At 44.3% G+C, this 12272-nt stretch overlaps 1 protein-coding gene across 1 annotated transcript; it reads right to left on the bottom strand.

The window, feature by feature from the left end:
* Positions 1–5281: 5281 nt before the first annotated feature.
* On the bottom strand, positions 5282–9794 carry LOC123083587 (histidine-containing phosphotransfer protein 1). Its single transcript, XM_044505588.1, has 6 exons — positions 9664–9794; positions 8335–8465; positions 8178–8246; positions 6830–6901; positions 6295–6368; positions 5282–5710 (listed from the first exon to the last, which is right to left on the bottom strand). The coding sequence occupies exons 1-5, from the start codon at positions 9718–9720 to the stop codon at positions 6302–6304; spliced, it is 396 nt and encodes a 131-aa protein (XP_044361523.1). The 5' UTR covers positions 9721–9794; the 3' UTR covers positions 5282–5710; positions 6295–6301.
* Between the last annotated feature and the right edge of the window lie 2478 nt (positions 9795–12272).

Genomic DNA, 12272 nt, shown 5'->3' on the forward strand with positions numbered 1-12272 from the left:
TAAGGGACTAGAATAACGGAGTTGACTTTCCTGCCACATCAGCCCTGACAGATGGGCCCCACTTGTCATAATCGTATTTAAATCTTCTAAACTGGTCATTTTCAAAACTGGTAGCTTTTTGCCACTGGTTAGTAAAAAAGGGGCATCAATTTGCTACATAGATCACTACCGACAACATCATCTGGATCGATGAATTCCCGACCATTGTTTCTGCTAGCTCCTGGGTTTCAACTAGTTAGCTCCGCAGAGATAGAAGACCAGAGCCATAAATGAGCGTTGCTCCTGATGCACCACTGGTGCTTGTGTAGGGGAGAGAACACTTCGGTACCCCCAAGGATTTGCTTGTATTTTCAGTTTCTGCGAGGATATTGTTGTAAAGGTTTGTGCTACTTAATATATGGTCTTTGGCCTTTCCACAAAAAAAGCTATAAAGGTAGGTGATCCATATGTTTAGGATCTTCAATGATAATTAAGTTAATTGATTATGCCAAATTATCTTATTTTCTATCAAAATGCACTTTATTAGCTAGAAATATAATTAAATATGTGTTATATTTTTTCTATCTTTGAGTTGTAGGGAAGCTGTACTATTACGAGGGCTGCAAGAGGAACCAAGTGTAAGATTTATGGCATATACAAATCCTAGAAACACCCATTAACCCGGAATATTTCATGAATGAAACTTCGATCTTTGGGTTCTCAAAAATCCAGGTTGGTTCAGGTTTTCCATGATACACAAAATTTCATGGTAACATTGAGACTTTGGGAGCTCATATGAGCTCCCCACTTCTTTTCTAATTGTAGACTCGACCAGATCTTAAAAGAACTAACCAGTGAAGGGATACACAATAGCCGGCGGCCCCGCATTACCATTACCGCTGAGTTACCAATCTTCTTCACGAACCATTGCCCTCATTGTTCTTTGGTTTGGAATGTGTGGGTGGTTGCGGGCCACATAGGAGAAGTGGCAGAAACATATTCTATCATGCAAGATTGGGTTGAGCGCACGGGTGAGCAAAATAATTATATATATTGCACTCTGAGCCGTAAGAGGAAGACTGGAGCCCCCTAGACGGATGCCCTACAGAGTCAGCCATGATGAAACCGAAGCCCTCGAGCCGGTCCCAGAGAGGTCGGTCTTGTCATGCGGAGCTGGCATGAGGGCGGCAAGCTCCATGCCTACGGAGCGACGAGGCCAGCTTGGCAAACCAACGATGCCTCTGGTACAAGGTTGACTTATTTGTATACATGAGGTAGTACAAGGAGGCGATGACGGTGCCATACACCGGGGGTGGCTTCTCCAAGGAAAACTCAATGAAGCCCAGCGGTGAGCCCCTCGGGCCCACCAAGAAGACAAGGACGGGAGGAGGGCCTAGAGCAACCTATAGGCGGTTATGGGACCTTCATGGACTCCAACCCAAAAGGGTGGCTGGATAGATCGCATCTCCCTCACTTAAACCCTAGCTCCCACCGTGTATATAAGGGGGAGCTAGAGGCTGTTTAAACTCATCTACTCTCCCATGAAACAACTCTCGGTAGCAATCTCATCTACATCATTGTAATCCCTCGCACGAGGTATCCCCATCATGCATAGCAACAACGAGCAGGACATATGGTATTACTTTCTCAAGGCCCTGAACCTGAGTAACTTGTGCGTGTGGGATCAGTCTCAGTACTTCCAACCTCTCTAGGCACCCTACCGAGTGTACGGATGATTTTCCACTCTATGAGTAATGAGTTGGTGGGCCAGGTACGGGGCAGAGATCCCAACGAGCCCGATCAGTTCACGTTGGGCCTGACCATCACCTTTGGCTACTTTGAGCTAGAGGTCGATGGTTGGGGGCGAGTCTTCGATGTTATGCCTCCGCCCTACAGCTATCATATGCGCTCCCGGCGATGGATTTTTTTTCGACAAGCACAAGGAGACTACGGTGTGCCACGCCAACCCAACCCACGTGGCGAGATAATATGTGCGCACCGCCGCCCACCGTAGAAAAGCTAGATCTTCTTCAACCCACAATACCTCCCAATCATCCACTATCAACATGATCTAGCCGGTGGTGGAAACATGACGGAATCGGAAGCTCACACTACGCGCGGTCTACGCAACGGAGCCGGCCTCAAGCAAACACCCCGCATGTCCGACACTATGGTCACCAACGCCAACTACCACCCAACACATATCCCTCACCCTGGCATGTACGCCCTGGTGGTGGATCCGGTTGTCAGGGGTTGCCGCCTCCCGCGCGTCCTAATAGACGGCGGCAGCGGCCTCAATATCGTCTTCCCGGATACCCTGGCAAATTGATCGATGCTACATTTGGAGTGACACACAGTTGTATTTTGTAAACTTTAGACTGTATTAAGCAGAGCAGCCATTCTTTCTGTATCAATACTAACCCAATTTTTGGGAGACTGCTGTCTTTTCGCAAGATACTGCACCGGTCACTTGTCCAAGTCAATCACCCTAGACTATTCAACAATTTGGCGAACTAATGCATGCGTGAGAGCGTGGAGAGGTAGCCGCACGGTAAAGCCACAATGCAGCACAACATTGGCCGGCTATGTTGCAGGCCACGCTACAAGGCTGGCAGGCACGAATTGAGAGCTTCTTGGAGCGGGCAGAGGCTGCTTTGAGTAGGCTCTCCCTTGTGCCGGCTATGTTGTAGGCCACGCTACAACCTCTTGGTGTGGCAGTTGTTGACTCCACGGAGGACCGGGGGACAAAGCCCTATGGTTGTTTCTCTCCTCGTGTTCAGGACAATTCACCATCGGTGTCTGCTTCTTCCGTTGTGTTGCCTCCCGCTGTGGGCGAGTCCATCGTCGGGCTTGCGGCTCCGGTGTTGCAACTCATGCCCGAGCTTCGGGATATATGTTCGAACCTTGCTTCGCCTTTGTCCTTGGAGCGATTGGAGGTGGACTCGTCGACGACGTTGTGTAAGGAACATGTTTCATCTCTATCATGTGAGCAACTAAAGGTGTCGAAGTCAATTGTGTCGTTGGTTCCTGCGGTGGAGGATGTTTTGTCGGTGGTTCCTCGGGTCGATGATGTTGATGCTGCCAGTTGGTTGGTGCCTGCTCCTATGAGCCCCTTGGTTGACGACAACGACACGAAGAAATTCAATGAGTTTTACGATTTTCTTGACAAATGGGTGGCTCAACAGCCGACATCTGGCAAGACAAGTGACCTTGTAAAGAAGATGCCAAGTAAGGAGAAACCAAAGAAGAAGAAAAACAAGAAGTGTGGCGCCATCCGAAAGGCTTCTGTGCTTTCATGATGGAGGGTGGTCAATTTTCGTTAGTGTACTTGTTAGGAGTTTTATTGTGTTCTTCAAGTGTTGAGGGTTGCGGTTGTTGTTTGTTTAAAGGGCCGCTTAAGCGGTTTTGGTGTTTCCTACTTTGCGAGTAGTCCGCATTTGGGAGTCTGTATCGGTTTTCGCCCGGTTTTTCGTAAATTAACTGAGCAATTCTCTTCTTCTTAATTAATCGATGAGGCAAATATTTTTGCCTCCGTTTCGAAAAAACAATGCAGCACAACATTGACTGAAATGTGATCTTTTCTTTATTTTTTCGAAATGGAGGAGGACCTCCGGCCTCTGCATCTGGATGATGCATGCAGCCACTTTATTAATTATTCACATAAGACCTTATAAAGTCATACGAAAGTAAGACTAAAGGTACCGTGTAGGCAACATCTGTCGCTACTCCTATCCAGTTGATGAAGGGATGCTAATAGTCTGGGCCTAATATCAAACAGACCTCGCAGTCAAACCTAACATCTAAGACCTGAGGTCCCAATAAGGATGCCTGCCGGGTATGGGGCACCCACCAGTCCGGCGCACTCCTCAACCAGGACGCCTGCCGGGTATGAAGCCGCCGCAGCCACCTGCCACCAATCCATCTTTAGTGTTGTACTGCTGCATGTACCTTGCCCGTTCTAGCTGTCGTCGACTCCACCACGACGCCAGACAACGCCACCATCCTGCACTCATCCATCATCACACGCCCACCGGCGAGACCTCGCTGCTCCATGCCGCTGAGACCCGCCGTTGGCGACGTGTCAGATACCACGCCGCCCCTCCTCTTGTCCCCTTCAGCCAACACTTGCTCCAAAATGATGCCCCCGGGAGGGAGAACGACATCGAAACGTCGCCATCGTCCGATCCGGTAGACCCAGATCTAGGGTTTCCCCCGGAACCTTCCGATCAGGTTGACGTGACCTGCAACTACGATGCCTCGAGAAGGGAACGATGTCCGAGACGCCGCCATCGTCCGCCATGATTAGGTAGTCAGGCGTGATTTTCACCGGAAGCCACGTCGTCTCGATCTCGCGGTTGGCTGGAATCGAGCGGAGTCTCGCCACGAAAACGAACGCCGCCGTCGGTAAACCGGCAGAGATCCGACATCCCTCACCGGTCCCTCCACGCGCTACCGGTCAGCGGAAGGCCACCCCGCGGCGGATCCGATCGGGGCCTTGGATCCGCAGTCGCCGCCGCCACCATCTCCGTGTAGATCAGGTACCCCGTCGGATGGGGCACTGCCACCGCCGCTGTCCATCTCAGGGCCGCCGCTCCACTGGCTTATGGCGCTTCGACCACCGCCGCACGGCAAGGGATCGCCGCCCCAGCCGCCGCCTTCGGTTCTCACGAGAAGGGCCGCCCCTGCCGCCTCAGATGAGATCTCGCCGCATCCACCCGCCTAGGTGCCTTCGGCGCCGGGACCGCCGCCACCGTGACCCTTGCCGGCGGCAGCGCGGCAGAGGGAGGCGCGAGAGGAGGCCTGCAGCGCTAGGGTTCGGGGGGCCCTGGCGTCGCCTAGGGGGAGCGGCGGTGGTATTAATGCTAATTCATTTTCTCCTCACTTTTTTCCAAGGTGGAGTACTCGGGATCCCGGATGGTAGAGACGGGAAACAAATGTCTAAAGATGGTCTTTCTGGTTGACTGTGCCTGCTACCAAGGCGCTTGCTATTACTTAAAGTGAGCCATCCCATCTACAAGTATATATAGTTATCATCCTGCTCTGTTTATCTCTCGACTATACTTTCAGGACGAAAATATATTTGTAATCTCAAGTCAGGGTTACGTGTTCATAATCTCATCTGATAACTGAGTATATCTGAATCTCAAATCAGTCCTGGCTTTCTAGATGTGCAATTCACACGAGTAGGACATTAAGACTCAGATATTTTTTATTATTTTTTTGCGGGGAGGAGATTAAGACTCAGATATGATGAGTTGGATGAAATATATGATAAAGAAATAAAATTATTTTGGTACGCACATTGTCACCCAACCACAAACATAACTTGATAATGAAATAACATTACAATGCTCTTCACAATATACCACCACAGTCCATAAGCCGACCGCAGACACATGATTTTGTCGAGATTACACTGCCACTGAACTGATACGAGCTAGAAACTGACTACAACCACGACACCAGATTAACCACTGAAATGCAAAACGATCGCGAATGATTGTTATTTCACCACCAATAATTCAGAATGAAACTACGGACAGTACCACAGAAATCGACACCAGATGAGCAGCTTGTCGCTTCATAGAACTATAGACCCCGCAGAAGCAAACAATTCCAGGCCATATATGATAAGTTGAGCATGTTCTACGACTTCAAACACAATGTGCAATCAGAACATGCAGCTCCAGCTTTATTGCTCCGGCCTACAGTTTAGGACATGCTGCTGCAGCTGTATTTGAAAATAAGATAGCACGTAAGTTGCGTAAACCACGATCTTACTCAGAAGGAGTTAAACACAAAATAATTGTGAAGATTATGTCCATCATCCAGACAAGAAAGCAAACCATGAAGTCTATTAAATATCAATGGTGTGACCTATGATAAGTTTTGAGGCAAAATTTGGGTGACCATTTCGAGGTACATGAGGCTAAGATTCAGATATCACATACATACCCAAAACAGTTATCTATGAACGAAGATTTTCTAGTGAGATTTCTAGTAGTCCTAGAAACCAAGTAGTACCTCTTGGTACAGACTTGCCATAGAAAAAAACTTTCCCTGCTTGTTTTTCCCAGAATTAGCACTAGTAATTTAATGCTTGACATGCAAATTAGTCGCATTCATTTCATTAAAATGTCTTTCGTCTGTTATTATGCAGTAAGCTAACTGAACCCATAGCCTCATATCTACTGTTTAGTTCTACATTTTGCATTTCATGCAAACTTTAGATTAAAAATAAAAGTGTTTGTAGATTACTATTCTATTTTACTGTAAAGCTACATAAATTTTAAGAAGAGTTACAGAAATCAATACCTGAAGCCTATGGTATGAACATGCTGCACAGATCATAGAAATCATTTCTCACAGAATCCAGTGCCTTCAGGCACCTGACAAGAAAAAATTCAGTAAGTTGTGAAGCTCGTTTCCAAGTGCTCATGGCGATGTTATTAATGATAAAGGAACATGTTATTAAGTAATAACTACTAAAAATGCTCTTGGCCATTACAATTTGCCTCCATAAGAACAAAACTCTGCATTGGTAGGGTTATCTTAACGATCCTAAAGGATACAATCAACTAAATTAAAATGGAGAAGTTATATTCCTAACCCAAGAATCTCAGTGGAGTTAGCCAAATATGTCTATCTATAATGTCTGAATACATTCAGCAGATTACAAAAGCAATGAACATGCAATTCCATCAATATATACTCTGATAACACTAATAGTAAGAAAATATGTTCCAGTAGATGACGTGAGCACACTAGGAAATCATATTCAGTATGAAGATTTCAAAAACGAAATGATTGAAAAACAATAGTGTGTGACATGATGGCACAAATTACTAACCCAATGCCGCTCTTCTCCTGACAACACTCATGGAACTGAATGCAAGTGTTCTTCACTCTCCGAGCACCAACACTGCGACATGCAAATAGATGATCAGAAAAATAGCATTGAAGTGTTTTCCCTTCATTACAGCCTCCTAAGCAAATAGATGTACCACCGAGTTGTGAAATCAACTAAATACAACTATGAAAGCCCAGTGTAAGCAAAGTGATACATTGATCCACTAGGAGTTAACATTTTCAGTAATGAAAGTGGTAGTTCGTAATAAATGACATATAAGTTAGAAATGTGACATCTACATAGAGTAGTATTGACTCATTGGTTGCAAACTGTGATTCCAAAAAAAAACGTATATACGAAAAACATACCTAAAACAAGATTCCTGAGGCAAGGGATCTATGTCATGCAAAGTTGTGAGTGTAAAGGAGAGGGTGACGATCCTCCCCAAATTAATTGTACGAGCCCCACTTCAGAAAGGAAAATGTGAAGTGCTTCTCTTTGAGCCGTCTAATTTGTGAAGGACAAATGTTCTTTGTTGGATTTTAATCATTATGCACTACAACAGAATTGATGCCAACCTCCAAAACATCACTTGGAAGAAGCACTTTTTTTTGCGATTGGAAGAACCACTTAACAAGGTGGGTATGGAGTACTATGGAGCTATATGATTTATGGGAAGTGATTGATATTTGTCGCATCTAATTCATAGAACGGTACAACAGCCAAGGTTTCTTGGATCCAAACCATAAAGTACTACAATGGCCAAATTGTCCGATGTACATCATAGAACAGTACAATGGTCAAACAGTTTGTCAGATCTTAATCATAAAACGGTACTACGCCCGTGCAGTTTGTCAGATGTAAATTATAAAACTGTAAAACAGCCAAAGGGGTCTTCGTATAGAAATAATACAACAATATAACAGAAAAAACGATTGTCGGATCTAAATCATAAAATAGTTAAAGGACCAAACGGAGGTCAACCTCTCCCAAAATTAATTGGAAGATACCACGTGCTACATTTTGAGCTAGCTGAGATGTACGGAATGGATTAATTTTTTCGGATCTAGATGATAAATCACTACAACTTGCCAAACTGATATCAGCCCTCCCCGTATTTATCTCAATCTATCCATACTTGTTGAGCCGCCTGATCAATTCAGGAAATTGACCACGCTTGCCATAAAACACTATAATAATGAAAATGGACGATAATTCTCCCCCAACATGATAGGATCTAAATACCTAGTTTTCATTCCAAGACACAGAAAACAACAATAGTCCTGATACATACTACTGCACAAACACATACGAAGAGGACGTGAAAGAAGAAGAAAAGAGGCCTCACTATAAACTGCTTCCCCAGAGCTGATCCACAAATGTGTCCACCTTGCCGTAGTCCACACATGGTTGGTCCCTACACAGACATGAACCGAATGCCCAAGTAAGAAGTCAAATCAAACCACCCTACACAAATGATCAGATCACCTGACATGGCAACGTACAATTGCTTGGCGAGCTCGCCAATGATACGCTCACCCTCCTCGCAGAATAGCATGACAACCTTGGCAACGAAGTCCGGGTTGCCCTCGTCTTGGAGCATCTCAAGCTGCCGGAACTGATCGTCCAGCAAACCCTAACCCACCAAAGAAACAAAAAAGGAAAAACATCAATTTTTTTTATTTTTAGAAAAGGAGGATGACCCCCGGCCTCCGTATTTTGGAGATGCATGCGGCCATTTTATTGATTATTCTCGAGAACCTTACAAAGTAGCACAACAATATGCCTGAATCCGCCATCTTGGCAACATCTGCCGCTACTCCAATCCATATGATGAAGGGGTGCAAGATGGGCCAAATACCCAGACCTCTCACCTAAGCCTAACATCTAAAGCCGGAGACCCCGACGGAGCCACGTACCGGGTCCGGGGCACAAACCGGTCCGACGCACTCACATGTGTCGTTGCCGCCATCTTCCACTGGTCCATCTTCAGAGCAGATTGAGGTGCCAACCTTAGCAGGTGCCTCCGCCATCGACGCCACCATGGCACCAAACGACGACCTCTACCTACGCGAGTCCATCTCCAAGCAACGGACGCAGATCCATGCTAGGATAGGGCCGCACCACCGCCATCGCCCACCACCCACAAGCGCCACCCAGCCCCAAGGTTCCCAAAGCGGCGCCTTCAAGAAGGGAACGGCGCCGTGAGCGCCGTCGCCGCCCAACAAAGTTAGGGCTTCTGCCCGGGAGACCTAGGGGAACAGGAAGTGAGAGGATCAGTCCATACCGACGCCTCCAAGGAGGGGAACGACGCTCTCAGGCGTCGCCGTTGACGCGGCCGGCCATGGCCGACTAGGGATTTCGCCCGAACTAGATCCCCGCCACTAGCAGCGCCTCCTGTACAGAACCGGCGACCCAAGGAAGTGCGGCCCGACCAGGCTGGCCCGCACGCCGAACAGGGGAGGAAGGGAGGCGCCAGATCGTGCGCACCGGCCACCGCAGAAGCTGCCGCCGGCCGCCAACGACCACTGGATCCCGCCGCCCGCGTGGCCGGGACGCCAGATCCACCGCATGCACAGCTGCTAGCCGGCCATGCCTTGCCAATGAGTCGTCCCTCCAGATCTAGGGTTCCCCACGCAGAGGCAGGACAATCGAGGCCCCGCCGCCACTATCCTTGGCGCCCCGGGCTTGCCCGGCGGCTGTCTCAGGCGGCGGCGAGGAAGGGAAGAGGGGGAGGGGTCAGGAGGTGGGGTGGGGCGGCTAGGGTTGGGAGGAAGGAGGGAGGAGGAGGAGCAAAGGAAAAACAAATGGCATCAAAATTGTAAATAGCTCACCGCAGCGAACATGTTGGGCACAAGGGTGCTGAGTTGGTTCGACTTCGCCGCCGCCATAGCTATCCACGGCAAGGAGTTAAGCTAGCAGGGAGGAGAAAAGCTAAGTGAGGAGAGGAAAAATGAGGGTGGTGTGGTAATGGATAGAGATTGGGGTTGAGTTGGTGCGGTATATATAAGAGATTTTTTTTGCGGGGATATACAAGAAAATTTGATTACCAAGTCATTGGCCTTGGCCGTAGCTAGAAACGGAGGGCTGCCATTCATATTTTTATTGCCCTCATTTATTTCGTCTTTTGCCCTTTCATCAGCTGTAGCTGGAAATGGAGGACTACCCTTCCTTCTCTTTATTACTCTCATGTATTTCCTTTTTTTACCTTCATTTTTTGATTATTTTTAGTTAATATTTTATATCAATTAAATGCCTTACTTGATTTTACTGGTTAGGTCCGGGCATTGTTTCATTGGATGCCTTTCATTTGCCTCTCACTTCCCATGATGTTGAATATTAAATTGTTTCGATTATTGTGAGATTGTTAAGTTTTACTAATATTATTGATGGGATGTAGGAATAGTTTCATTGGATACCTTTTATTTCCTTGTCTCATTTGGAGTAAGTCATTAATTTGACTAGCTGGATCCATTGCTATTTTCGCTGGATACCATTTACGTTCCAGCTTTTACTTAACTGTTTACAACTCATCCTCATTAACATAATCATATAATTATATATAGTAGTTAATGTGGATTACGATGATATAGGGATAATGGTGGGCAACGCTATGAATTAAATAATTGTGGGTTGTGTACTCCCTTGTAGCTCCCTTAAGAAATCAAAGTTTGTGTAGATGACAAGCGTAAATAATATTTATCTCGAAGCAACAACAACATCTATCTAAACTAGTTATGTATCTCCTAATGTTTTCTGAGCTGTTGTAACTAGCCATCTATGGCATAACATGGGAGGGACGACCAATGTTCGGTTACGAAGGTAGCTAGATCACGACAACTTGATGATATCGGTTTACTATATCAAGACGACAATAGACGTAAAATGTAAGTGGTAAGTTGAAGCGACCGTACAATATCTACCATATCCGAGAGAACTTTTCTTTATTCATACCGTTTAAATTAAATTCAAAAATATAACATGTGCCATTATGAATCACTACGCATCAAAAGTTTTCTTCATGATGAAAGTACCTTTTAGTGCCATGGTCCATTTATCATTATGGACATATTATGGTCGATTTCATGGTGACGAAACAAGAGTTTATCTTGATGCACGCAACACATTGCAAGCTGTCTATGTGTAATTATATATTAATTACATTACTAGCTAGAACCAAAAAATGACAGCAGTACTCGACAGAGCTCAGCTTGGCAAACGCAGGCAGATAGCTAATACGTACGAAACTTTTATTATTATACATTTAATATTTTTCTAATACTCACAAAACATTTTTAAAAGAACAAACCAACCTAATACGCACAAACAATTTTATCAAATTCTTGGACTTATTCCAAAATTTGCATCTTCTGAAATAGCGAACAATTTTTGAATTCACAAATATTTTTAAAATGTACATACTTTTTAAAATATAAAATTCTTTTGAATTTTACTAAATTTAAAGTGAAAGGACTCGAAATAAAAAACAAAGTGAAAAAGTCGAAAGAAGAAAAAAGTAACAAACGTATTGTGCGCTCACATGCGTGCTGTTACACGTTGGGCGAAGTTCTATTTCTTGCCTAGATCGGAGAATAACCTAGTAATGTGTACCACCCATCGCAGCGTGCTGGTTAAATTTAACCGGCCAATTCCTGGTTTTTCCACCGCACAGGTCGATTCTCTTGTTTTTCTTCTGGTTTTCTTTCTTTTTTATTTTCCGGTTTTCCCTTTTAATCTTTTTCTTTTTTATGTGTTTTTTCCTTTCTATAAATGTACAATTTTCGTTTCCTTTTTTATTTTATCTAAAAATGGAAAATAATTCTTGAAACTTGCAAGTATTTTTTGAGTGCGGGAAAATTTAAAAGTCATGACTACATTTTTAATTCGTTCGTATTTTTTTATAGAATTGTTTTTAAGTTAGTGACCTTTTTAAAATTTTGTGATTTTTTCAAAAATTTGAGAAATTTTCTCGAATCAACAAAAAAATTGAAATTTGGGAACAAATTTGAAATTAGCGGAATTTTTTTTATTCATTAATATCATTTGAATTGGCAAACAACTGTAAATTGATGAATATTTTTTCAAATTTGGTAACTTCATTCGAAATTCACAAAAAGAATTGAAAAACAATACAATTTTTCAAATTCAACAGACAACTTTTGAACTTAGAATTTTTTTAATTCAAACGTTTTTTAATAAATTCATGAACATTTTTTATATTTATAAGCAATTTATCAATCCCGAATATTTTTAAAATTCATAAACATTTTTTAAAATTTGGGATAATGTTTCAAATTCATGAATGTTTGTGTAATAAAGAATTTAAAAAATAATTAAAACTTTTTTAATTAGATTTGTGAACAGTTTTTGAAGTAAACACAGCAAGAAGAAACAAAGAAGAAAAACGAAAATAAAAAACAGGAGCACCTTGCCCGCAAACAGA

This window comes from Triticum aestivum, chromosome 4A (genome assembly GCF_018294505.1).
Source record: "Triticum aestivum cultivar Chinese Spring chromosome 4A, IWGSC CS RefSeq v2.1, whole genome shotgun sequence".
NCBI classification, from domain to species: Eukaryota; Viridiplantae; Streptophyta; class Magnoliopsida; order Poales; family Poaceae; genus Triticum; species Triticum aestivum.

Excerpts from the sequence above, each read along its gene's own strand:
- LOC123083587 (XM_044505588.1), bottom strand. The coding sequence starts at position 9,720 with ATGGCGGCGGCGAAGTCGAACCAACTCAGCACCCTTGTGCCCAACATG. Across the intron at positions 6,902-8,177 it reads CTCTGGGGAAGCAGTTTATA|TGTTGGTGCTCGGAGAGTGA; the intron begins GTGAGGCCTCTT and ends TGCATGTCGCAG. Across the intron at positions 6,369-6,829 it reads CAGGAGAAGAGCGGCATTGG|GTGCCTGAAGGCACTGGATT; the intron begins GTTAGTAATTTG and ends TTTTCTTGTCAG.